The 26559-nt window shown below is 44.1% G+C and overlaps 1 protein-coding gene across 1 annotated transcript in view; it reads right to left on the bottom strand.

Moving 5' to 3' along the window:
• Positions 1 to 23237, bottom strand: part of MITF (melanogenesis associated transcription factor) — a 114202-nt gene extending 90965 nt beyond the window's left edge. Inside the window, exon 1 of the mRNA XM_006018712.3 lies at positions 22952 to 23237. Within this exon, the coding sequence (XP_006018774.1) occupies positions 22952 to 23020 (69 nt within the window). The 5' untranslated portion in view covers positions 23021 to 23237. The remainder of the gene's footprint in view (positions 1 to 22951) is intronic.
• Between the last annotated feature and the right edge of the window lie 3322 nt (positions 23238 to 26559).

Below are 26559 nucleotides of genomic sequence, written 5' to 3' on the forward strand. Positions count from 1 at the left end.
ATTCCTGCTCTACCCTAGGGTTAATCTCACAAAATGAAAATGAGATTAATTTATGCATGCCTATCACACAAAACCACCAATTTATTTCCCTTTTTGATATGTTAAAGCAATGTTTAAGCAAGTAGTAGGTGTAATTAATAAGTGGCTTCTTCACCACTACCTTCAATTTATATTATGATAACATACGGGAGTACCCATGATGGTGCATAATTCCCCCACCCTATGCTAGGCGCTGTACAAAGGGCAAACAGGGCCCTAGGTCATGTCCCAAAAGAGCAGCAAAAGGAAGTGCATAGGGAAACAATGGAGACAGAGGCCGGCAGCAGTCTCTGCACTCCAACCACTCAAACACTATCACATGAGTACACACCTGCTTTTTGGGGGCGGCTGGTTTCATTTTTGTAAATGCAGTAAATCAACTAGGCTGCAATTGGCACTGCATCTCTCCCTTTTGTCAAGGGAGTTTTGTGAATAGGATTAGGTATTTAGAAATACCAGATTACAGCTCTTCATACTGAAGCTGATGGTAAAAAAAATTTATTATCCCTACCAAAACCTGGAAAACAGAAGTTCAGTGGCCAGAGAGTAGGTAACCTTCCTACCCCTCCTCCCCTGCAAGAGTGTATGGCACTCATCTGGTGCTTTCAGTGAAAGCGTTGGCAAGTATAGGACAAATTGTGTTATGGAGCATCAAGCTCTTCCTCAGGACTTCCCCTCAAGGCCATCTATAGTGAAAAGTTGACCATAGCTAATGTTTCCGCAAGGAATGAGTAATGCTGTAAAACCACTTGTGGACCCCTGGGGGGGTCCACAGACTATGTCGAAGGGGTCCACAAAAGATAGCCATGATCAGTCAAAAGTATATGATTACCCACACTTACAATTCAAAAGGAGTCCACACCTCTATTTGAAATCTCCAAAGGGGTCCACATCTTCATTCGAAATTTTTTTTTAGAGGTCCACAAACAAAAAAAAACAAAAAACAAAAAAAACAAAAAAAAAGGTTCAAAACCACTGCTGTAAAATATCTTTAAAATAGAGACCATTTTCAGGGATGGACAATGTGAAGTTCTTGAAAGAAAGAAAAATGAGTGTGATGTGGAAGGGAATGAAGACAGAGATAACCATAGGCAAGGAAAAACAAACCATCTCAGCCCACCTCCCCACAGCAAATTATGTCAGAGGAAGAAACCAGGTGATACAGAAAAGGTAAGCAGAAATAGCCAGGCTGCCTGGACAAAATAATAAGTTGATAAATCTAGTGAAGAGTCTCAGTTCCCACCAAGCCAGGCTAAACACCGGACCCAAAAAGAAGCGTGCAAGGAAGGACAAAGAGGCAGATACAGCTCTATGGTTCCCAGCCATCAGTCGCAGGGTAAGCCAGTTTTTTCTCCTGGTGTATGTTAAAAGGAGCCTCTAAGTTAAAGGGCTGCTCTAACTTACGTTGGCTACAAGGACCCCAAGAAGTCTCTTCCACCAGCTCTGGATTGCTGGTAAGCAAACTGCTAGCCCCAAATCTCCTCCAGCAGCAGGGATAGCCAGGAGCAAGCAGAACTGGCTCTGCTCGAGGGGCACCAGCAGGGAGCACAGGGCAGCACAAAGAAGCCAGTGCAGCTGCTGAACATCTGGCCCCAGAGCACCTAACTACTGCACTAGTGATTCACCCACTAGTCAGGAGGCTCCAAACAAAGCCACTACGTTCTTAAGCAGGTGCTGCAAGGGGAACTTATCTTGGCCAAGCACAGCTTAATGGCTTTGGATAAAAGGACTGGATTTGCCACAAAAAAAAGCAATGAGAGGGACCCAAATTTCCTCTCCTTGGCTTCTTTCCAAAAGGCAGGTTGTGGTATTGAGAAGTGAAAGAAGGAACAGAAGGAGGAAGATATAGCGGAAGAACTGAGGATGAGGGGCTGCTAAAAGAAAAAGAAGAACAAAATTCAGGGCAAGGAAAGGACAGGCTGCATGGTGAAACCAGGGGAAGGCAGAGATCTGCAGAAAGAGAGGGTGAATAGGCAGTGGTCAGAAGGAGGCTGAGACAGGTGGTCTCAATTTTGCCAGCCAGGAAAGAGCACAGGCTCATGCATGGCTTTTAGAAAAGGAGGAGAAACAAAAGATCACCTCCTCGCACCTCAATGAACACACTCTCTGGCGAGGGACCAGAGGGGCAACACTGAGAAAGTGTGACATCTAAGAGGAGAGAGAGAAATGAACAGGGCATCCTGATGGAAGGCTGCAAAAGGAAATTAGGGAACAACTCTCCTTCATATCACTTCTCAACCACTTCCTCTTTATCCCTTGACAGTCTAGTTATTTCCCTAATCACCCTATCTGCAAAGCCAAGCCTTCTCATTCCCCCTCCTGCCCCCCCATACCCACACGTGCCCTTCCTTGTCCTCCCACTGACAAGTGCTAAGCGTGGACACTAAGTAAGCGCTTAACTAATGCACACTGTATGCAACCAATTCAGTCTCCAAAGCATTTCGCCCACAAATTATAGCAGAATACATTTCCCCCTCCCCACACCAAGGCATTTAAAAGCACAGCGGCAGGCATCCTGTGCACCCCTCCACATCGTATCCATGAAATCAAACTATCTGGCATGAATGAGCTTTTAGCTCGTTTGTGACGTACCAAAAAAGAAAGCGCAAGAGGAACGTATGACTCACCCGCTAATCGCTTATCTGCGACTGTTCCTCATAAATTATTAAACGGGTCTCATGTTTCAGAAATTAAAAAAAATGTGAACATTTCCAACAATTATCTCAGGCTAGCAGCACGCAGGCCAAAGATTGCTATCAGGATAGGTCACTGCAGCTACTTGATGCGACGGGGCAGATCAACAGAACTTTCTCCTGGAGATGGAAAATATCGAGTTACCCTGAGAGCTGGCTGCTAGCCAGGAATTACGGTTATAAAAAGATAAGCTGACCACACACAATGCATGTATTGATGAAGGTATTGTTTCTGTGCTCTCCATATTTAGAATTCATATGCTATGCCAGTGGGTGCAATCAATAGGCAGGCTTCAGAAAAATGAAATTATTTTTTGATGCATGGAAGCCTTCTTGCAGATTTCCAGAAACAGGTGCTGGGCCCTCTCTGTCCCACCTTCAGTGGTATTTGGCACAAGACTGCACCTATATTACAGCTCAACGAATAAATAAATCGGTTTCCCCTGTGTAAACTCACCAATTAAAAGGAGGGACAACAACAGGAAGTTCCCAGCGTTTCCTCCACCAGCCCATGCTCTAGTACTTGTTAAAGGGGGAAAAACATACAACATTAGGGACAAAGTCTTCTCTAGTTTGTTGTGATCAACTCAACTCTAGAGAAGGCTGGGAGGAGGGAAATAGTGATAGTGTGTTATCAGATTTCATCTGAAAGATAACACTTTCATGTCACGTAATAGTGGGACCAAAAACAAAAAACCAACCACCCAAGAAACAAACCTACTTTTGAATATGACAAGCCAACACCGAACCATAGTCAGAAAATGTGAGAGAAAGCACAATCCTGGATGCAACTAATGAGACTGCTGTTCTGACTTTAGCAGGACAAGAAACATTTGAGGTCTTTGTAAGTGTGTTGTTCTCTTGCTATTCACATTCAATCAATTGTCAAGTGCGCACTACCAACATCTCGCGTAGGTAAGCGTAGCAGTGCTCCTGGATGCAAAAAAAGGAAATGGGAATAGCTAGATTAGAAACATAGGCATTGCCAGGACAGATCAGACCTCCTGCACCTAATACCATGTATTTCAAGGTAGAGGGGCAGGCAGGAGCAATTCTAGGATAGCCTGCTAACCAAAAGAGGCTTCTCTCCATCACCGTTATCATTTAGGGGTCAGTTTGGGACCCGAGGCACAAGGATATTTCAGCTTCATGGGATTTCTTTCTGGGTAGTTTCTCACGCAACAAGATCAAGAGCAGGAATATTCATTGTTTTATCCACTTTAGCACCTCCCCTTTAGCTCTCGTCTACAAAAGCTATAAAAGAATAAAAATAACTCCGCAATCACATGCTACACATTCCAACAGGACCTTTGGGGGCATTTAGAAGATTATTTTTTCCTTCATTTTAATTGCAGTCTAAACAATGCTCTTCAATTACAAGCAAGGCGCGTGCTTTGCTTCCTTTTGCTACCTCAATAAAACAGTGTTTGTCAGATTCCTAAAGTGCATTGATTTGTTACTGAGCATTTGTACAGAAGGCTATTCATGACTCGCCCAAGGCACCACACACACACGTGCAAAGACAGGGCTCAGCCCAACGAACTCGCAGTTGGCGTTCCTGCCGTACTAGGGAACCCTTTCTTTGCAAGTTCCCTGCAGGAAAACACTGTTCATCTAGCAATTTAAACCGAACCTCAGTCTACACCACAGGCCTCTAGAAGCAGGTGGACAAGTTGAAATCTCAGAATTGAGAAGCTAACAAAAAATATGGCAGGATGCTGAAGTCATTTGTTCAGAGACAGATCCGACATGAAGAAAGACTGAGAACGGAGGCAGAAAGGGTTAACTAGTGCTCTTCTTGGACTTGACCACTTATCCCCAGGGCCAAAGTGTCCCCTCTTGCATAAAGCAGCACAGAAAGAACCAAAAAAAAATGCAATGTACAGAATGAAGGAAATCCACAACACGGGGCTTTATTTGCCAGGTCAACCACCCAGTAGTCAGAGGAGTAAAAAAAAAAAGCACAGTAGCTGCAGTGGGTGGGAAAACCTGAAATGCTCAGATATTACATGGGGCCTGTGTCTGGCTGACTGCTCAGCATAAGAGCTACCAGCAGCCTGGCCACTGCACCCAGTTTTAGCACCCACACAACACATCTTGTTGCCCGTGTATTTCTTAAACCTATTGAAACAAGTAGCATCCTGCAGAGCACGATACAAAGCAGCTTTTCAATGAGGACCAGAGCACATTTTGCCTTCGAGGCTCTGCTGACCTTTACCTGAGGGCCGCTTACACAAGAGCCAGCAGTCTTCCTACTGTACATACAGACTGAAAATGATCCCTCTTGACAGCTACGTACCAGGAGCAGAGCATCCTCGGAAGAAAAGCCCAGTTCCTAACCGAAAGCAGGAGATTTGGGCCTTGCTGCAAGTACTACAGCTGATAACGGGATGCACCTGAGGAAGGGAGGAGGTTTGGCAGTAACCTTTTATGGGGAGCAAACGAGAAAGCCACACCTGGGCTGCCGCTCCTTGCTTGGACATCGACTGACCTGGCAAAAGGCGGCACAGAGGATGAAATTAGCTGGGGAGTAAAGGCAGGGCTGGCCGCATGCAAACCAGGGGCTGGATCCAGCAGTGGTGTGAAGTTGCCTTAAAAATTAAGATCCCCCTCACTGGTTCTCACTCTTCTTTCCCTTTTCCAATGAGCCTCTCCTTAATGAACCTCCTTGCTTTGTTCAGCACGAGACTAACAGGGCTCAATTTTTGTAAAGGTATTTAGGCACTCCCACTGAAATTAGTGGGAATTAGACAAGATCACGTAAAATGTGACCTTTTTAGCACGCTGCTGGTATTTTATCCATCTTTATGCCTTAGTAATGGACTAATAGTTCTCCATGTCCTGTTCATCATTCCTTACTCGGGCAAATCTCCCCTCGTTACCATGAACAGGTGTCTTGCTCAGCAGATACTGGTAAACAGGGGTAAGCGCTTGAAGTAACAGCAGCAAGACAGCCCCCAGTAAATGGGTTTACACATGTTTATTGGGCTGATGGTCACACTGCTCCTCCTTCCCGTGCAGTGACTCCGAGACATTCCTCTGGGTAAATGTATCTGTTGTTGTTTTAAAGTGTTTTGTAAGAACGTGTTTGGTCTCACTCATATGAATGTGGAGCAATAGGACAGCTCACTTAAAACTCAACTTGATTAATGCAAACAAGTTCTGGAGCTACAGATTTCTCTGCCTCACCACTCATCAAGCCAAGATAACGACTCAGGAACAGACTCCTATCTTACCCTTGGCTACAAGGTTCCTGCTAAAATGTTAACCGTTTCCCCACCGAACGGCATAATTTTGTATTATAGTCTAGCCACTGGGGATAAGCGGATGGTCTGTTGTTCCCCTTCTCGCCAGTGAGTGTTGCTGTTTACCACTGGAATAGCTAAAAATGAAGAAGCACGAATAAAAAGAGATTCCTGTTAAGTTGCCTTATTCTGAAGCACATCAGGAGCTCTCTATTGCAGAAGAACCGTTGGGTTTAGATTCACAGTTCTTCAAAATTAAAAAAAAAAAAAAAAGGATGTCTTCTGATAAATGTCTTGAAACAGAGCTGGAGATTATTTTCTGTAAAGACAAAATGAAGATACGCATGATCTTTTGCAGTGCAGATAAGCACATGGCAAACACTTGGCAAGAAAATTGGGGGGGGGGAAGGGAGAGATAACTGCACTCACTATTCTTAGCAACAAAGCATAGTATTTGCTACACTAAGTCTCTTGGCACTACAGAGAAAGTGTGCTCTAGTCAACGTGTACTTCAATATTGTGCAAAATGATATTATTAGGACTGATGAAGTTTTGCATTAAAAGAGTATTTTTTTCAAGACTTGGACTTTTTTTTTTGGTATTGTCATACTACGACAACAGCACAGTGAGAAAAAGGGCTACTAGACAAAGGGAACTGGTAGACTGCTACATCAGGGAAGAAAATCTAAAGTACAGAAGTGGGAGTTAGATTCAAAAGTCTCTTTTACTTTCTGAATCACTAAGTCACTGAGACCACAATTCATGCTTGCATTGGTATTTATTGAAGCACTTAATTTCTTGCCTAAAGTTAAGCATAAACTTAAGTCCCACTAGGCATGTCTACACATCGCCATATGGCGATATTGTTACTGTGCCATGTTTTAGTAACTTCTGGATGTACTAAAAACACCCATACTGTGCCGTACACGAAAATTTCCCTGCTACGTCACCGCAGCAGCATGCTATAAGCAGGGAGCACGCTGCTACGGTGACATAGCTAGCAATCATGTGTAGACGCCCACAATCACTACGGTGCCATAGCATGCCGTACAGCGACATGTAGATGTGCCCACTGGCATTTCAACCTGGGAATACAATTAAGTTTGTGCTCAAGCGATTTACGAAATTGGGACCAAAACTACCTTGGACAAGATGCAGAGCCTCTTAATGGCTCCACTCCCCTGTCTGTAAATGGACATGAGACTATTTTACACAGTTAAACTAAAACTAGTGAAAGCACTTGGAGATCTGCAGAAGAAAAAATAAGGAGCAGGACCTGGTTGGATCTACGGGTGTTGTGGTATATCAATCAGGAAGCTCTGTCATAAATTTTACAACTGGACAAGAGTGGCTGCCTCCACTCAGCTATTCAAGATGGAAAATTTGACATATTTTTTTTTCCTGTTAAATATGATGTATTCTTTAATTCCCATACTTTCTTTCAACTGTCAGAGAAAACATTCTTAAGGCAGAAAGCAGTTTTTCCAAGGAAAGAAAAAGGGAAAAGCTCATTAAATACCTTTTCCTAGCATCAGCTCTCTCTCCAAACACCGCATGTCATTTTCCTCCATGACGCCATCCGATCCAGGGGGCTGCGCAGACCCCCGTCACATTGTCAGGGGCACATGGTGTTGGCTGGATTAGACTGCTGCATCACACCACTCTTCCACCGGCCGAAGTCTGCCTGTTTGGGGACCCGTTGTGCTGGATACCGACCCCAGCTGGGACCTTCGGGTGCTGCCATAATGCAAGTATTTACTAGTGCTATGTAATACCTTTCCACAGGGTGAGAACGCTGCCTGTAGTACGCACACAGTTATGTGCAAAATGCACTAAAATCCTACTGAACCTGATGGCAATGAAGTATTTCACCACCTAATGACCATTACAAAATTAAATTAGTCACAATCTAGGTCCTAGTGTTCAAGTCAGAAAGCCACCAGGACACTCAACATTAATTGAGACGTATAGTGACAGCCAAAGCAGCAGAGGGGTCAAAGACTGAACGGACACAAAGGATAATTTACTCTCTAACCCCAGATGGACACTGCTACTGCACGTTCCTGTCTGAATAAAAAGGAGGGCTTTACTCTTTTAGGTCAGCCAACCCAGCACCTTTTGTACTCATTAACGATGGTTTTAAAAACGTGCCACCATACTATCATTAAATAAAGTGAAGAGCAGCTTTGAAGGAAAGGCTGAAGGGGCGATGTAACCCAGTTCATCAACCGCATCTTCATTAACTCCCATTGATTTCATGACTGTAAATCAGGCGCTATTTACAAGCCAGATCCTACTCATTTACATGCAGCAAATGACTCCCTTACTTTAGTAGCTCGGAGCTGCCTCCATGTCACAGGCAACTGAGGCAAGCCCTTTTCCAACTATTTAAATAGCACGTGGCTACATTACTGCATATCCTTTTTCGTTCTGGGCTTTTTGGCACACGTCACAGCATCAGTTTAGAAGTGTAATGCTCCTCGTAATCGATACAGAGGTCTGTTTGCAAGCTGGCGGCACTGAGGTGGTCCTATGTTAGTACACGCAGAGAGTATTTTCCCTACTAACCCATCCGCATGGCAACCATCAGAAATACCCTTCAGTAACCTGCGTGTGTCAGCGAGCTTTGCTGCAGCCCTGAGTGTTTGGTATAACAGTTATTTCACAAGCCTCTGGTGGGACCGTAAATTCTGGCAACGTCAAATACGTTTCCTTTCATTACAAAACCAGCTTGGGAGCCATCAGAAATCTTTCCCATTTGAAACTTAACACTTCTAAATTTAGAGTATTACTTGGATTACAGATTTTTTTTTTTTTCTTCCTGACACTGCAGAAATGAAAAAAAGTGGGAACATTACTACAAGCTATTGGGCAGCCGCTCAAATGATGGAAAAGGTTATGTTCTTGGAGTATGCGAAGTTAGCACAGGACTGAGATGCCTGGAAAAACAGTGATAGAAGTAGTAAGTACAAAGTGGGTCTGCACTTGGAAGAATACCGAAAGAACCAGAACAGCATTTGTGTACACGTTCGAAATGCATCTGTGCTCTGTTTCAAAGACATGCAATATCAGGGTGGCCGTGAAGTTGCAAAGTGCGGTTTGCAAAGAAATGCTCTATTTATTTCTTAACCGTTCTCTGGTTTACCCCAGCCATAAGCTCAATATAAGCATTAGGAAAAGCTAAAGAGAAGGGCATGTTCTAGCAGTCTGGGCCCAGAACCAGCATTCAAACAGCAGAATTGACACTAATTCCCTCCGGTGGTATCGACCAAGTCACTTATATCCCTTGCCTTATCCTCATCCTCTGCAGAACAGGTATGATGCCACTTCCCAAACAGGTAAACCGAGATAATCTGAGAAACATTTCCTCCTGAAGTCTAAAGGCATTTTGTAAATGCCATACATTAGTATATGGGTCAAAACCACTGTCTGCAAAAATATGACTGGGTGAACCAAATGGATAGATAAAATAGAGCCGCATGCAATAGTGACACAGATTAATTAAAATGACCGTCTTATCTATTCACTAGTAATAAACATCCTAGTGCATGAAAAGTGAATGGCACTTCAATGAATGCCAAGCTAAAGCAAATAGTCATTACCTTCCCGGTCATGACTAATCTAAAAACTAAAGCAAGACTCCACATGGTCTCTCCTAGGGTCTCAAAACACAGCTATACTTCTTTGAATGATTTCTACCTGCTCATGCCACTTTCTTCCCCATCCGCTCTGTTCTAGACAGCTCATCTATTCAATCAGAGAAATTTCACAGGGTTTTTGATTTCCTAACTACAACCTGCTTTCCAGCTAGAATGAGTATCAAGGACCATGCAAACAACCCAAATAAACAGGGGGGAGGGCGGCATATCAGCTCCCAAATCCTCAGATAAACTTTTGCCGGCAGGCTTCCAACAGTTTCCTAAATTGATGGCAAGGGAACAGAATGTAAAGCAGGTTTGCATGCCGCTGCCAACACATCGCGCATTTGCTATGATTCATTAGCCCAGCCTCCAGGCATTTTTCGCAGCTTTGAAGGAAGCACAAAAAGAAAGGACTAGAAGTGCCAGATCTGCCAGGACTTACTTTTTAATCAGGTATTACTGGCATTGTGCAACCGCCCAACTGCACCTTTTGGTGAGGGGATCCTCTTCCAAGACTCTGTACAATCATAGAAATGAAAGTCTTCACCCCCAGGAGCTTTGTGTGCATACACGCACGTGGACGTGCAGAAGTGTGATGCCCGGGGAAACAGCCACCCTTCCAGAGAGATTGGCAACCAAGTGGTCAACAGCTAATTGCTGCTTTTGTTACGTTTCATCGTTTCTATTCAATCTGATCCCAATTCTCTTTTTAAATTTGATACAGCCTTTATCCTCACCATAATTTTGTTGGATAACAAATCCACTTCTCTAATTTTGCTTCCGATCAGTGTTACCCCTTTCTGTTCGTTCCCCTCACCCTCTCTCCAAAGAGTGAGGTTTCTCTCTTTGAAGATCCGATGCAACAGATGGAAAGTCATTTAGCCCAACACAGGTATTTCCTGTACTGGAGAGTCCCTGCTGAGATATGCAACCCCTGCTTGCCATGTATTTTCCCATTAGGTAAGAAGAAATGGAGGAGAGTTCATAAAACTGTGTGTGTGCTGGTGATCCATGGGTGTGAGCACTGGGATATTTTGTTATGCCGTACACACCTTCTATTCTAGGCACGCTTTTTGGACCCAATCCCGAGAGCTGCTGAACACTGTATATTTTAACTCTCAGCGACTTCATCCAAAATCGTGTCCCCTGAAATTGGTGCTATATGAAAAATGGGACTATGCTATAGGCAGGTATTTGGAGAGGAGAGGGCCAATATCTAAAAACTGAGCCCTTCACATAAAGACTGCTTCTATCTTCACTACATATCTACTTGCTCCACTTACTAGCTTGGTTTTTCCCCCTCCATCCTCCTGCAGTATCTGGCACACAAACAAAACCAAAAACGAAAGAAAAGAGGAAGAGTATCAATGCACAGAGAAAAAAATCTTAATCTTCCCACCAGAGGAACAGTATCCTTCTTTCAACCACAAAATCCTCAAGTCATGTGCACTGTTAACCCGTGCAAACAACTGGATTGTATTGATGCACCCTTGTAGTCTCTGTGGACTCTGGGAGACACAGTGTGGCAACACTAGGCAGTTGTGTTTAGACTTTGAGAGCTGGGGGCACAGAGATCTCCAGGGCACTGGCTATGGTCAGCAGCCTCCATAAAGATTTGTTTTTATTTCCATTACAAAGGAGGTTTGTCTCATCCCTACCAAGGAGGACACTACTCCCTTGTCATGCTGCATCTTAATTTAGGCCCCAGTCCTTACTAAGATCTGCTGGCCTGGATATCTGTGCTTCCATACAATGCTTGCCAACGACACGGGATCAGGATCCAAAACTGCATGCTCCTGAGGTGTGTGGTGAAATGCTGATCTCATTCAAGTCAACAGGAGTTTTGCCATCGGCTTCAACAGAGCCAGAACTTCACCGATGGATTTTGTGGTGGCCAGCAAAACACTGAGCAGATTAGCAGATCTCTGTGCACAGAATTACTGTTTCCAATGCTGCATACAGGACTTTACATGCAAGGCACAAATGAAGAGAAGGTGCTGAAGCACTTGCCATCGGAAACATGAGCAAACACAAGATAAGGCACAGTGCAGGGCTGCCTGCAGAGAGACCAGCGCTGGAAGAGGTCAGGCAAGAAAAGGGTTGAAGGAAGTCCATTTCAATGGACTATTAGTTCCCTATTAGCTCCCTTTCTCTGGCCTGGCCAAGGGCTCTCTTGCCCTGCTTGCACCCTTCCAGGATTGCTCTCCGAGTGCTCACTTCGACCACCGCCACCCTCATTGACTGGCCCCTCCTTCGTCAGCTCATCAAGCACAGGATGCTTGTAGTCCACAGCCCTTCACAGCCTCACCCCAGCCACCAGTCCTCTCTCATTAGTACCAAGAAAAAAATTGACTGACCCGCCAGGGTGCCAACCTCCATCACTCACTTGTTAAATTTTCATGTGTGCCCGCCTAGGCTCTCTCCCACACTTGGAAGCAGCTGCCCCAAAACATCTCCAGAGCCATTGTATTGGCCTCCTTCAAATCCTTCCCCAAAACTCTCCCTTGCTGGGATTCCTCCGAAATGTTTGAGGGCAGCTGATGAGCCATGACTGCTGCCATCATGCTGACCAACACCATCTCATTTGTGTCCCCATCTGTTTCTCATGTCTTAGGTGCAGCAAGTAAACTCTCTCTCTGGGGAAGGGACTGCTGCTTTGGTCTGGGTCTGTGCAGCACCTGACACGATGGGGTTCAGCTCTGCCACCAGGGAACCTCCATGCTACGGTATTAAGACTAGGCAACAATTGTGTGCCGAACAAAAAGCAGCGCACACTGGATTTTGTTGTTTGGCCCATGCAGACACATCATTGGAAAACAATCTCCTGCTTCACAAGAATTTCTCTGCAGATGTGCCAAGCAGAAGGGAGGCTTCCTGAACCAGCCCAAGTCCAAATGACTTCATACTAAGGTCCTCAAATGTAAAATGGCAGCAAAGAAACAAGGTTTGGAATCAGATGAATTGTTCTGTGAGACTATGGGTTGTGACATAATGCAATAGCTATTTTTGGCATGATTCTTGAAGAGCGTGAATAAGCAGCTTCTCCTAACTGATGTCGAGAACCTGCGAGTGGATAAGCGACTGCACAAGAGTTGCATGCTGTCTTCTGAAAGCTGGGGACGCAGAAGCGAACTTTGTCAAAAGTACTTGAGAACGATGAGCAATGGGTACGTGCACGTGGGATTTAACGCCGTTGACCTGTCGTCTACATTTTCAATCTGGTTTGGAAAATGGGAACGACAAATAGGAACATTTAGATGCTGGAGATGCTAGAGATCAACCAACCAACTGCAATCAGTATTTGCAACATAGGATGCTAGACCACTAGATTGAAAAAACCTGGAAAGTTATTGCTATGGAGCAAGCAGCTAGTTCTAGACAAGATCCCTAGCCTTGCTCTCTGACTGCCTATTTACTGCAGACTAATTAAATAAAGATGCCGCAAGTTAAAGTCATGGTGTCTGTCTATATCAGTGGTCCTCAACCTTTCCAGACTCAAGGCACCCCTTAGAAAATACCAGCTCTAAGCTTTCACTCATCTCTTGACTTCGAAGAGTTGCTCTGTTATTTTTTCCATTGCAAAGACCACAACACCCTTGAAAGGATCTCATGGCACCCCAGGGTGGCTAGACTAGATTAAGCCATCAAATACAACTTCCTGGTGAAGGCGTCTTCAGATGCAGACAGGACAGATGTAAGAGTTGTTAACTTTCCACCAGCCCATTCTTTGTTTGTGAGGGACAAGTGAAATTCTCACCACCATATAGAGAATTAACATGAGACTCATACATAATTTAAATTCCACTTCAGCCTCATTTTAATGGAACAAGTACTGCACCAGCCTTGTGTTGGCCTCCTGTACAAGGTAAGCATCACCCTGTGTTACTACCCAGGACATAAGGTATCTATTCAGCTGCACAAAGCACAGGCAACTTTTTCTAATACCAGTAAAATCAAATAGTCTGTCTCTGCACATGGATTGCTCTAGACCTGGTGAGTGTGTCAGAGCTGCAGTGAACTGACCTATCAGCCACTCCAACACCTGTCCTATGCGAAGTCTAATGAAGCATACTCAACACCACCATAAGCAGGGCATTATAAATCAGAGGAGTTTGTGTCCCCTGTGCTGCAATGGGGTGGCCAACCTGCACCATGAGTGCCACTCTCTATGGGGCACGGAGCAGATCAGGGAGGAGACAGGCGGTACAGCAGTAGACAGGGCAAGAAGCAGAAGGTAAAGCAAGAGATCAGGCAGAAGGCACAGGGCAGAAAGCAGAGATGCAAATCTGACAGAGAAGGGAGCAGAGAGCAAAACAGCAGATGGCACAGAGGAAGAGAACTGGAGTGGCACTCGGGGAGGGTGCGGGGCTAATACACAGCACGCCAGCCAAAAAGGTTGGGCCCCACTGAACTAGATCCTGCTCATCTGAAAATGCCTGTGAGTGCCTGTTACCAGGCCTGTACTCTTTTGTGAGCTAGTCATTCGCGCAGAAGTAAAGGACATCTGAACAATTCTGGAGTGACCTCCACAAGGTCAAAGCTCCCTCCTATGCTCACGTTCACATAGGGCCCTTGGGCACGGGACATAGCTGGGATCCTTTGTACAGAAGAGAAGCCCGGGTAAGAGGTAATCCACTCAAGGGGTCATCATCCCCGCTGCAGCATGGAGTCAGTGCTCAGCCTACACAATACAAGCAGTGGAGAGGGCAACTTAAGGACAGAGCGAAATGAGGGAGGCAGAAGTGATCAGCACACGTTACAGAGCAGCTGTTACCTGCAAGGAGAATTCTTCTTCCTCCCCCCACATACACCATCTTGAGGCTGACCCGAGCTGCAGCATGGATGTAGCCCTAAATTAAAAAACCCAGAGGCCTCAATGAAGGGTGTGTATCACAAAAATTTTGATTCCTTCATCTCCAAGCCATCCTAAACCTTTTTCATCTGGTACGAATGCCCCAGACCGTTCCAGCACTCCTGGACATCACCCCCCTCCTCCACCCCATCCCAAGCTCTGCGATAACCGTGCGTGTGCTATTGTGAAGGTACAGCCGGACAAAAATGATTATACTGGAAAGGTGGGAGGGGATAGGGAACTTACCGTGTTTCCAGCTGGTCTGCTGTCCTTGGTTTGTGTGTCTGCTCCGCACCGCAGTAAGTGGAAGCTAAAGCGCAGTAACGTAATAGCCGTTTCATTCTGGTGTAAGCTGGCCCAATTTAGCTTCCCAAACTGCAGGACAGGAACAGCTACATGAAACAGTGACAATGGATCAGCTGACGTGGGCTCATGAGCATTAAAGCCCCTCCCGCCTTTTAAAGGGGTATAATAGTTTGGTCCCTGGGCAGCCCGTTACAATGAGAAGTCAGTCTGCTACAATGAAAATCTCGTCGGCATTACTAATTCCTATTCTAATTCAGAACATTCCTTCACCACGCAAAAGGAGAAATAAAACGATCCCTTTTCAAATGCTTTACATTCACTGCCGGGGATCTAGCACAGTGCCCTGCTCATTCCTGCGCTGTCCTATTTCAATACCTTTCATTACCGAACATCTTGCACGTATTAATTCTCATGACATTAGTTCTGCCACACTAAACTGGCACCTTATGAACTCTGGAAGAAAACTGAGGTTAATTACTACACCAGATTTTTCGTACGAGCAAAAAAACTCCATCAAGAACCTAAAGTAATGTTAAGGTGGGAATCTTAATTGCACCAAAGTCAAGCACTCACTGATACAGAGACTATGGCAGCTTTAAGGTTTTGTAAAAGAAATGCAGTTTACAGATATGTTGCAGTGAACAGCATGGTGAGCAGGACTGCTATAGGCTTGCAAGCTCACTCCCCCACCCCCCCCCCCCCCCTTTTTTTTTTTTTTTTTTCTACCCCTGCCAATCAGCCACAAAAGGTGAGAGAAAATATCAGGGGCTTTGCAGCCGGTAACAGCCACCTGCACTTGGGGCTCAAGGAAATACCTCCTCCCACCTGTCACAGCACTGGTGACTGGAAAAGCAGAATGGGAACATGCAAGGCATCTCCGAGGAACAAGGCCCCAGAGATGCAATCGGGACAGTCGGCGGGGGGGTAGGGATGTAGAGGCATTGCATGGTACCAATCATCCTCATTCCCAGCGATTCATGACCTCTTTTATGAATCTAATCATATGCAGATAGCAGTAGCAACTAACTTCAAAACTTGTGGCCACCCACCAATGCATTATATTACTAATGCTTAGCACTTACATAGGTGTTGCCTGCATCTCCAGAGCGCCTTACAATGAAGCGTCACAACACCCTGTGAATGGGTAGCGAAACCTCAGTTACTGTGGCATCCAGTGTACCAGTCATAGTTACTCTCCTGTTTAAAGGCAATATATGAAGACAGCATCACCCGATAGGACTTCCCCAGCGAAGCCACCATTGCCCTCTATAAATACAAAGTGGAATGATCTTTTCCACATTGCTTCCTAGGAGACTCCCGATAACAGCATTGCTGGCAGGCAAGTCCTCTGCAGAGGAGTACTATTTCAGAAAAGAAAAAGAAACAACATTAGCTTCCTGTTTGTTTCTCAGCAGCTGCTAGAAAACTGTCGGGAACACAATCTGTACCTGCGTGCAATGCTGACTTTCCATACCAGACATTTTGACAACGCCAACAGACTAAGACCACCAAAATACATCTGAATTTGGCAGTAAAGAGAAATGCAGGCTGCACCACAGAATAGTAGGTGCAATGAGGTCTGTTGAAGTGCACAGACTCAGGACTAAAAAATAAATTAAATAAAAAAGGTGGAGGTATGTACTTTCCAGAAGCATTTACTCAGAAGTCAGTGTAAGCAACAATCATTAACTCCGGGACAGCCTGTGCTGAGCTTCTGGCACCTGGTTAGAGCTGGTTACTTTACTTCCAAGGGGTCCTGATGCCTCTAATAGCAACTCTGAGAAGGAAAGGACCTTATCTGTGCAGGGCTGCTCTAGGAGCCTTGGAAATAAAAAAAAGACAGCTGCTAGTCTGTCTCACCCGTTTTACACTTAAGCAGTTGATGCAGTTAAAGGATAAGCCCATAGCTAATATTACAATATAAGCAAAAAATTTGGGACTGCATAGCGTTAGGAAAATTATGCACTTATCCAGCATGCATGTCTGCAGAGTGCACCAAAGCACTTTCATATGAATTAGGCAAGACAGCACTTTGGCCTGCTGTCTCCCTGGAGTCTGCTTGGCAGTGATAAATGAGGAAGATCCCAGACATGTTTCCAGAAGTCTTCAACTCTGACATCTTATTTCACCTAGGAAAATTGAAAGCCACCCCAAACATACCGAAGGAAGCTTCTTCATGCTGAACATTGTTCTCCTTTTGAACATATTTAATTCACTAGCCTTTTATACACCTGAAAACTATGGCTTTGCTCTCAGCTGGAAGGAAACTACAATTAAGTACTTGTTTCAAGACAGCACAGAGAAAAGCAGCTGCGCTGTAGCATGAAAACCTACATTCAGGTCACTAGGGTAATGGACTTTGCTTAACTCGGAGCAGCTGGCAAATGTGCTCCTCATCCCAAAGAAACTGTTGCCCGTTCTACAAAAAGGCACGTTCTGCATCCAGGATACCGCCATGCAGAGCCGAGAATGAGCACTGTAATGCAGGAAGGGCCAAAGTCCATGTTTGCCGCTCAGGAAGTAATTCCTGCCTTACTGTACGCACCTCTAACAGACAAGTCAGCACTGGTGCATCAAAGCACTGGAATAATTTTAACCAACACTTCCACATTAAAGAACAAGATAGTGTCAAAAATATTGCACAGAAGTTGCACAACGCCACGGACACCCAATTTGGCTGCAGCAGGCATGTCCTCCCCATGGAGGTGAAATACTTATACAGCAGAGTGATATAAAATGTAACACTATATATCTCTCTATCACAACATGGGAAGCTATAGCAACAAGCTAATCAATTTGTCAAGCCCTCGCATACCATCTGGAGCAGAAAGATTTGAAACAAGATGCAATCAGCAATAACAAGAGAAGGGGGCAGTTTGCAAGAAGGCACAGGCATTCGGCAAATGCTCCTGCCCAACCTGTGGCTGGGCCTGTGAACCAAGAGCTGCTATCTAATAGACTGTGTAATCTCTGGCAAACACCAATAGTCTCTCTGATAGATTAGTAGTATCTTTTATCTCTATGACTCTCGAGTCAACTTTTGGAAAGATCAATACTGAAAACTATGCGACTTCTGTTATATTGTATTCCCACAGACAAATATGTTGTCTTACCTCATTCTTAATTCTTCTATAATGGAAGATTTTTACCATTAAAAAAAAAAAAAAAAGCGGGGGATGGAGGGCGGGCTGCTTTACTTCTGAATTTTCCTGACCTTTCTGCCATTACAACATCAAGCCCAGTGTTGTATTAATAATGTAGCTTTTGTCTCTGAAAAATGCATTGTTTTCATCTAGAAGCCTGAACATCTAAAACTCCAGAACATATCAAACTTCCCCGTGTGGAGAACTTTCTCTCTCAACCCACTTTCCCGCCTGCCCCTCCAACTCCCCCCCCTACAAAGGAAGGCAAAGAAAATTTCTCTCACTCAGGAAGACAGCTTTTGAAAAAACTGACCAACTTTGAAAACACATCTTTAAATGGAGTTGCTGCCTTAAAATATACTCAACTGAAGGTCTCTCCTTTTTGTGACTTGATATTAAAACACATTACACGTCACCCTTCTGGAAAGGATTGCTTACTTGATTTCACAATCTTTTAAAACAAAGATGTTATTTCTAATCAGAAACCTCCAGTGAAAATGGAACATTCTTAAAGTTAAAAATGTCAAATGTAAATGCATTAAGTCATTCTCCTACCAAGTGCTGAATACTCTTATACCAGTCCAACGAGGAATTTAAGTATAAACTTAAATTTTAAGCAAGAAGGGCCTTCAATGGTACAATTCTCATTTTTAACATTAAGCTTATGTTTTAACTTTTTGCTGGGTCCAGGACAGGGCTCAGCACCCTGCAAAAAAAATAAAATAAAATAATTAAAATTTTTTAAAAAAATTAAAAAAAAAAAAAAAAAATCAAGCCCTACTTCTATGATCCAAGAAAGTACCTAGGATCAAACATATCTTTAAACCTGTGACTCTAAAGATAGTGGGATTGCTGCTCACAGATCAAATTTAAGCACCCACATACTTGCTTTGTGGAGTGGACCCTGCAAAGCATTTCAACACATGCTGGCCTTTAACTTAAATGGGGTCTTAATTAAAAGGGCAACCTAGAATAAATGCATAAGAAAAGCAAACTGTAGCAAGTGCTATCCAAAATGGAAATGCCTTTTGGAGAAATCACACATTCATTTTCAATACTCGTATTTACATCCAAAGAGAAAACAAAGTTCTGAGAAGTCTGATGTCCTTTTAACCTTTGAGAGAACAGACTAGCACTTGACTCCTATTGACCTCTATAGATTTAAGTTGAAATTCTAGTCTCAGTCGAACAGGGTACCAGAAAACAAACACAGAGCCTGTTACCAAAAACCTAGATAAAATTCAGTTAAATTGTCCAGATGGTTTTCATTCCACAGAAAATACCAAGTCAGCAGTTTGCAGAGCATGGCATTTTCTAAATACACAAAATAAAAGAGAAAACAATACACAAGTGGAAAGTGCAAATGCTGAGCCCATTATATTTTTGTTCCAACAGAACTGCAATACAATCAATACAGTCTTGCAGTTCTATAGCACCCTTCATTCTGCCATCCAGGATGCTTCCCAATTGTAAGTTCAACAAAATCCTGAAGTGCAAGCAATTTCCAAAAGCAATGTTTGAAAATGTTACACGTATAAAATATCAATTACATTTCCATTTCAATGTCCTGCCAGGCCACACGCATCTTATTCGTTACCTGAAGCCAGACACCAGAAGGGCCAAATGGTTCCACAGGCTTTAGCTGCGTTGGTAAATGGTCATAAATCCAGCGCTTCCCAAACTCATAATCCCAATGCTTCCAAGTAAAGAAAAAAAACCAAAAACCCACTTTTCCTGACTACCAAAAAGGGCTTTTAAAGAGCTAGGAAGGAACACTCAGAAAATGCATCTGTTGGAAACGGAGGATCAAGGGTAGGGGTGCAATCCTGTAGCCTGAGCTACAATGTCCCTCAAAAGCAAGCAAAAATGATTCTAGAAGCGGAAGTAAGATACAATATACAGAGCATACCATGCAAATCCATGCATGGCAACTCAAAAACCTGATTGGAAAGATCAGCAAGCAGAGAGCTATGCTAAACACCCACAAAGGTATAAATGCAAAATGTCATCAATTTGCATAACACAGTTTTGCAGCTAGCAAGCAAGCAAGGCAAGACAGGAAAAAGCGGGGTGGGGGGGAAGAAGCCTGCTAACCGTTCTGGTGGTCACAGACAGATCAGCAGTCTGATCACTCAATACAATATTTAAATAACGAGGTAACTCTAGGAAATCATGAAGCCAAATTTCTGCAGCACATTATCAAGGTTTAAACTTCGGAAAAAAAAAACCCTTAGCGCTGTTGGCCTTTGCACATCAGGCGCTGGGAAGACTGGGCCAGGGCTGTGTCGCCCAGATCATCTTGCAGAGGAACATACATCTGTCCTACTTGTAGCACGCTGAGCCTCTTGTAATCCCTTAATGAACCAGGATCAAGGATCTCAGGAATCTTCCTCCCCACCTCACCAGGACAGCAGCAAAATCAGCAGGGAGGGACACTGAAGCCTGTACCACCACAGCCATGCTCAGTCACGGAGCAGGTGGAGATGGGCCCACCAGGCCATGCTTGGGAATGCTGTAAAGCATTGTATTTTGTAAACAGGCACAAAAAGGAAGAAGGGACAAATGCAGATCCAAATAAATAAGTTGCCTTAAATAAAACCAAACAGGTTTGTTGTTGGGGTTTTTTTGGTTTGGGCCTACATAAACCAAAACAAGCATTTCCAATTCTAAAATGAACTGGGCACAAAAACCAGTCTGAGGACTGCCATCATTAACAAAAGGATGAATTCAAGCAAACACCTGGAAACGACCATAGCACTTGGAGGCACAGAGCTGTTTCTCCACTAGTCTATTTATAGGCTCAAGGAAAGCTGCACCTGGAAGGCAAAAGGCCAAAGGATAGATAGTATCACAAATCAAGGCACTGAAGATTAGTTTAGATTAAGATTTAATTTAGATAGCTAAATTAAAAAAAAATAAAATTGACACCCTGCAAGAGTCGGCATGAGGAAGACAAGTGCCAGCACGGTTGTGGCATGTTCTGCAGCCAGATCTCTCAAAGAGGGGAAGGTCACAGCTACCCCCATACAACTCGAATGAGCACCTTCCCTCAGCAGAATCAATGATCAGGGCAAAAATCAATAGGTCTCTCCTTTTTTTGGTTTCAAATGCAGGCCTGTGGCCTACCAACATCGCTCCACCTCCAACATGGGGCTCTGCTCTGGTCCCGAGGTGACCAGGACCTGTTACACCCATCAAGGAACACAATCCAAACGTCAGATCATTATTTTCAGTAACAAATCCTAGCTGCGGTAGCCTCATCAGGCAGCTTCCTGCAGCACACCAAGGTCCAGGCAAGAAGGGGTTTTCTTCATGCCCCTCCAAACAATTGGATGTAGTAGAAAAATGGAAGGCTATTTTCTATGCCGGGCATCTTTACAGCCCCGCGTAACAAGCCATCTTGACAATAAGGCTTTTGGTGCAAATACAAAATTCTCTCTGTCAGGCTACGATTTAAGCTCAAGGAGGTCAAAGAGAGCCCCTTCCACCTACATGATCAGCACTGCTAGTGAACACAATGTAATGGCATACAGGTGCCACAATGGTACCAATACACCAGCTTACCACTGGCAGAACAGATCCCATGCAATGGCAAAGCTATTAGTGGTGCAACTAGCCAAAGCAAAAAAGTCATTATACAATTTCAAAAGGACCTCATATAGTGACTACTGCTCATTGTACCCCCCACCCCCCTCCAATCAGAAACAAACTGGTGGGAATTATAGACCTCTTCCTGTTGCAAGAACCTCCCCTGCATGAACACCTCCCCCTGGAATACAGCATTTGCATCCCAGAAGAAATAATCTGCTTGCATACAGGGCCCCTTCTCTTCTATTGAACTACAGACTATCTGGCATGCCACAACTCCAGTAGTACTATGAATCCACAGCTTTCACCAGTGCAGAAATCTTCCCTCCTTCCTTTATAGCCTCTAGAACCAACGCACACCCCAAGATGCAGGAGTTACAACAAGTGGCAAGGCTAAAATTTGGAGAGTTACAAGGGGAATTAGGCTTCCCATGTAATAGCACCCTGGGCATCCAACAGCATCTGTAGACAACACAGCCAAGAAGGGTGGGAGGAGGAGGTAACAAGATGGAAAGTTACACAATGTACTGGGACTTCCAAGCCACTTGGAACAAGGAGAAACAGCAGCCTAATTGGTTTATAACCAATAAGCAGATAGCCACCATCCCTTTATTACTAGCAAGAGTTTTTAACCATGGGGCTTGCCCTGAGCCTGGCTGAGGTTTGGGGAAATGCAAAATGCCCTGGTCCAAATGAATCCTGATCACACAGATGCCACTTAAAGGATTGTGCCATCTCAAAGGAAGCACAAGCAGGGCTGCTGCATTCCCTCTGACCTCCTTTCAGTTGAAGGCTGCAAAATAGCAGCCTGTGAACAGCAGGGCTTTGCTTTTCTACATGAGTCCCCTCCTCAGGAACCATCCAGCACAGATTCCCATTTCACCTGCAGGCTCCTGAGGTTGATGTTTGTAAGCAGGAAAGGGAATTTTTTATTTTTCCCCCCCTCTTTTCTAATCCTTTACCTTATCTCCATGTGTTGCAGTAAACTGAACTACCATTCAAGGTCATTTACTTTGGAAATGTGCCCTAGGTTTGTTCATCTGCGTAAAATCCTGAAAGGAAAGTGCAGGCAATAAACACATAAGACACACAAGGCAGGTTTGGCCTGGCTCTCCTGCTCCAAGCAATGCCTTGAAACATCCCACAGGCTCCCACTCTGTTTTCCCTTCCTACCTGGAAACTCCACCAGCATCTACCCCATCACCCCAACTCCCTGCTCCCGGGAGTGTAAGTGGGCCCTGCTCCGACTGCAGCCTGCTATCCCCGTTGGCTTTGGCTCCATGCCCACTCTCCCTGCTGGTTTCTCCTCCCCCACCAAAAAAAGTCACAACAATTCCCATTTATACAGATGTTTGCAATACAAAGCACAAGGCGGCCCTGCACTTGGTCAGGCCTCCAAATCTGACCACAATACAAACAGTAAATATTAGTAATAAATCCTTACCCACTCTGCTGCGTCTTGCTCGGATGGTTCCCACTCCTTTATTCCATTTCCCTTGCCACGGTGGCACATAACCTTCGCAGCTCCTAAGCTCCCCGATGTCCTTGCCAAAGCCTACTGCACTCTGCTAGATTTCAGCTGCTTCTATTGCAGTCTGCATTGCTACTGGCTGCCAAGTAAGTCAAAGCTGCCTTGGTTTCCTGATTCTTGCACAGGGTTTTTATTTGCCTGATCCTCAGGGAAATGACTGACTCCTGAGGAACTATCAAACCCTAAAACAGACCTACCCTTTAAAGATAAGAAAACCAGAGAAGCCTGGCAACGTTCACTCAGGGTCTTCCTGCACACAAGGACTGCATTTTCACTCATTTTATGAGTGAGAACCCATTCTCCACCCTATCCCCCAAATCTACATGTGTAAAATGGCCATTCTGAGTGCAAGTGATCACAGGTGAAAACTGGGTGTGCAGACTTTGTACAGAGATGAAGGAAAGACAGGTGTGGCCGCTTTGTGACCCTTCTCCCTGGCCCATATGCCTTCAGTTCATCCTATAGAGCAATTTGGGGGAAAAGAGAGAGATTTCTTAGTATATGGTTTTGGACAAAAGCCATCAACACAACTTAAATAACTGTTATGCCAGGCCAGGGTCTCCTTTACATCAGAAGAGTAGGAAAGTCCATCCAAATGTACCCAGAAATCTGGAATACGTGTTTTAGGAAAGGATTTACAAAACCCAATTCTGTAAGCCCTGCTCACTGACTTTTGTGGGGTTGTTTAAATGAGTAAGGACCATTCATGCAGAATACCAGTTGCGGGATCAACCCCTTCAGTTGCATCCTATAGTACCAATGTATGCGGCCCGCCTGTATTCCTGAATGAGATGTCTGTTGGTTCTCAGAGTTTCCCGCCTTCATGCATTACAGAACATACCTAAAATGAACTCCTCTTTGTCTTGCACTGTGTGCTTTGTTATACTGTAAGTGAAGACTCCTCGTGGGAACCAAGTGAAAAAAAAAATCTTATTTACTGTTAGAAGGTGTTAATTACAATATTAAAATACTACCCCAAACCCCTGTATTAAACTTTTATCCTCCTTTTCACAGCATTAAATGTAACAATCATCATGGCATGCACTTCTACTAGAAGTAATTATTATATATGGCAGCAACATGTTTCTGTCCCTCAACCTGCCAGCCCCATCTACGAAGCGGCTATTAGCGATGCAGAAAGACACCCCCTCCCACCCACCCCCAGACAGTGTTTCAGAGTAATGAGTTACCATTGAGCAAAAAGGACAAATTCACTGGACTCTTGTATGGATATTGTTCAAAAAGGTGCAAATGTAAATATGACAGAAGCAGTTAGAGCAGAGATGCCAGGTGTTAGAATAAAATACAAACCAGAGCTAACACTTAAGCTATTAAGCATGTTAGCGATGATACTATGAAATAACGGCCTGCGGCATCTACTGATACAAATGGTAATGTTTCATTATTAATCCGTACACCTAGCTGTACCATTGTAAGGAAAGGGGCAAAGGTCCTACCGGCACTACACTGATCTTCTTGGAGGGAGCGAATCTTTCATCCTGAAATTGTTCCCACAGACATCAGGAGATTGTGTCTGTAGATGTCTTTGATGGATTGGGGCCCAGGCGCATAAAAGGTTCACTCCATGCTGCAATGCAGCCAACTGCTCAGGAAAAAGCAGTTCACAGTAGTCAGAAGGATCAGGAGGCGAAATTCTGGCCAACACCCCCTGGACAAAGTCCTACTCTTCCAAAAGGCAGAACAAACAAGCCCTTAAAAGTTTTAAGGAGTTGTCTCAACGACTCTTAACACAGCAAGCTTCATGGAAGAAAGACACTGTCAGGATACCAGGTTAGGGTTCACCAGAGATTAACAATATGCAAATTAAGCAATAGGTGCTAATAAACTCAAATATCTCTGCACAAAACCACATTCCTTTCAGCTGATTTACAGCCTCTTGCTGTAAATATAAATTAAAGGTTGCAACTGCACACAAACTATTTGTTATCTTTTCCTGTCCTACTGTAAGGTCCAGGAAGCAGGTAAAAAAAAAAGTCACAGCTCTAATGCAATAATATTTAAGATGATGCAATATGGCAGGTAGCAATATAAAATTAACCCTATTATACCACCTAATCAGGCAGTCCTCTTTCTGGCAAAACTTCTACAACTGTCAGCCTGAGCTCTAGGGAATAAAGATAATAGGATCAGGACATCACTTTGCACTCAGAATGTAAAAATAATGAAGTTCAAAGACCACTAAGAGAACTGGATCAGAACTTCCTAATTTTACTTCTGACCTTAAAAGATTGCATGTGGATGCTGGACAGGCTTTAATTAGCAAAGTCAATTTTTAACATTAAAAAGAGGAACTGAAAACTACTGCTTTGGTTGGTTTTCAAAATGTTAAAGGTGGTTTTGCTTTGAAATGCAGGGGGAAATGTAAAAATATTCAAAGACATTTAGTATTCAAATTGCCCATTCACAACTTAAATGTGTTTCCCTGTATGAAGTCACATCCAGAAAGCAACTGTGTATTTCACATAACCATGCTCTACAAAACTCAAAATCTTGCCAGTAAAGTTGATTGTAGGGGTGCGCAGTGGGAAACCGCATCGATACACATTAGATGGTATACATGCAAGTCATTACCACTCTGAATCTCCTGGTCAAACAACATGACAGGCAAGTTACTTAATATTCTAAAAAATGTAACTTAAATACTTCAGTGAAGAATGAAGTATATAGAATAGAAGGGACTCTGCAAAAACAGGAAAAAGACCAGTTCCTTGCCAGTTCCCAGGAGCCTACAGGTTTCAGTCCAGGACCTTGTGCCTGCCTCCCTGCTATAACTGAGGAGTAGCAGAGGCACTACAGCAGTCTTGGCAGAAGACGACAGGACTACCATGCTTTTCAGTCCAAATGACCAGGACAGGGATGCTTTCCGTTTGTTTGTTTTACACAAACACTTCCATCCTTTCAATGTTTATGGTACTCGGCTAGAAAAGGATTTTGCATAACACCATGCAGGTCTGTGCAAAGTTTGCATCATGACATAAGGTATGCTACTGAGCCAAGTCAAGGTACGCTGCCAAATCAAGCACTCAAAAATTCAGGAATGCAACTTCCAGTTGTCCTGCCACCCCCAGCACTGAATGAGGATCATGGAAAACCAGTATGTGATCAGGTAATGAAAGACTCCATCAAACTCATCCACGAACCCTGGTTCTCTTTCTGCAGGCAAGTAAGTACCTGCTGCGCTACTGGTACTGTTTCGGCAGCAGTATCGACCTGGCTGCAGAATATTTGGGATTTGTTATTCATTTGGCAGGCTGCCAACATTTTTCCCGAGGCATGGAGAGCAGAGAAATGGTGATGCTTAATGTTTCGCAGCACTGGAAACATTGAAGAGCATTTGGTCGGACGTCTCTGTAGCCTGGAGGCATTCCCTTTGCCAAATACCAAGGACCTGCAAGCAATGAGGGTCCGCAAATTTCTCAAAGTGTCACAAGAACACTTGACAATCGGAAATCAGAGGCTACTTGAAAAGAGCAGTCAGAACCTGCAGCTGCAACAAAGGG

This window comes from Alligator sinensis, unplaced genomic scaffold, assembly GCF_000455745.1.
Source record: "Alligator sinensis unplaced genomic scaffold, ASM45574v1 scaffold121_1, whole genome shotgun sequence".
Classification (NCBI taxonomy): domain Eukaryota; kingdom Metazoa; phylum Chordata; order Crocodylia; family Alligatoridae; genus Alligator; species Alligator sinensis.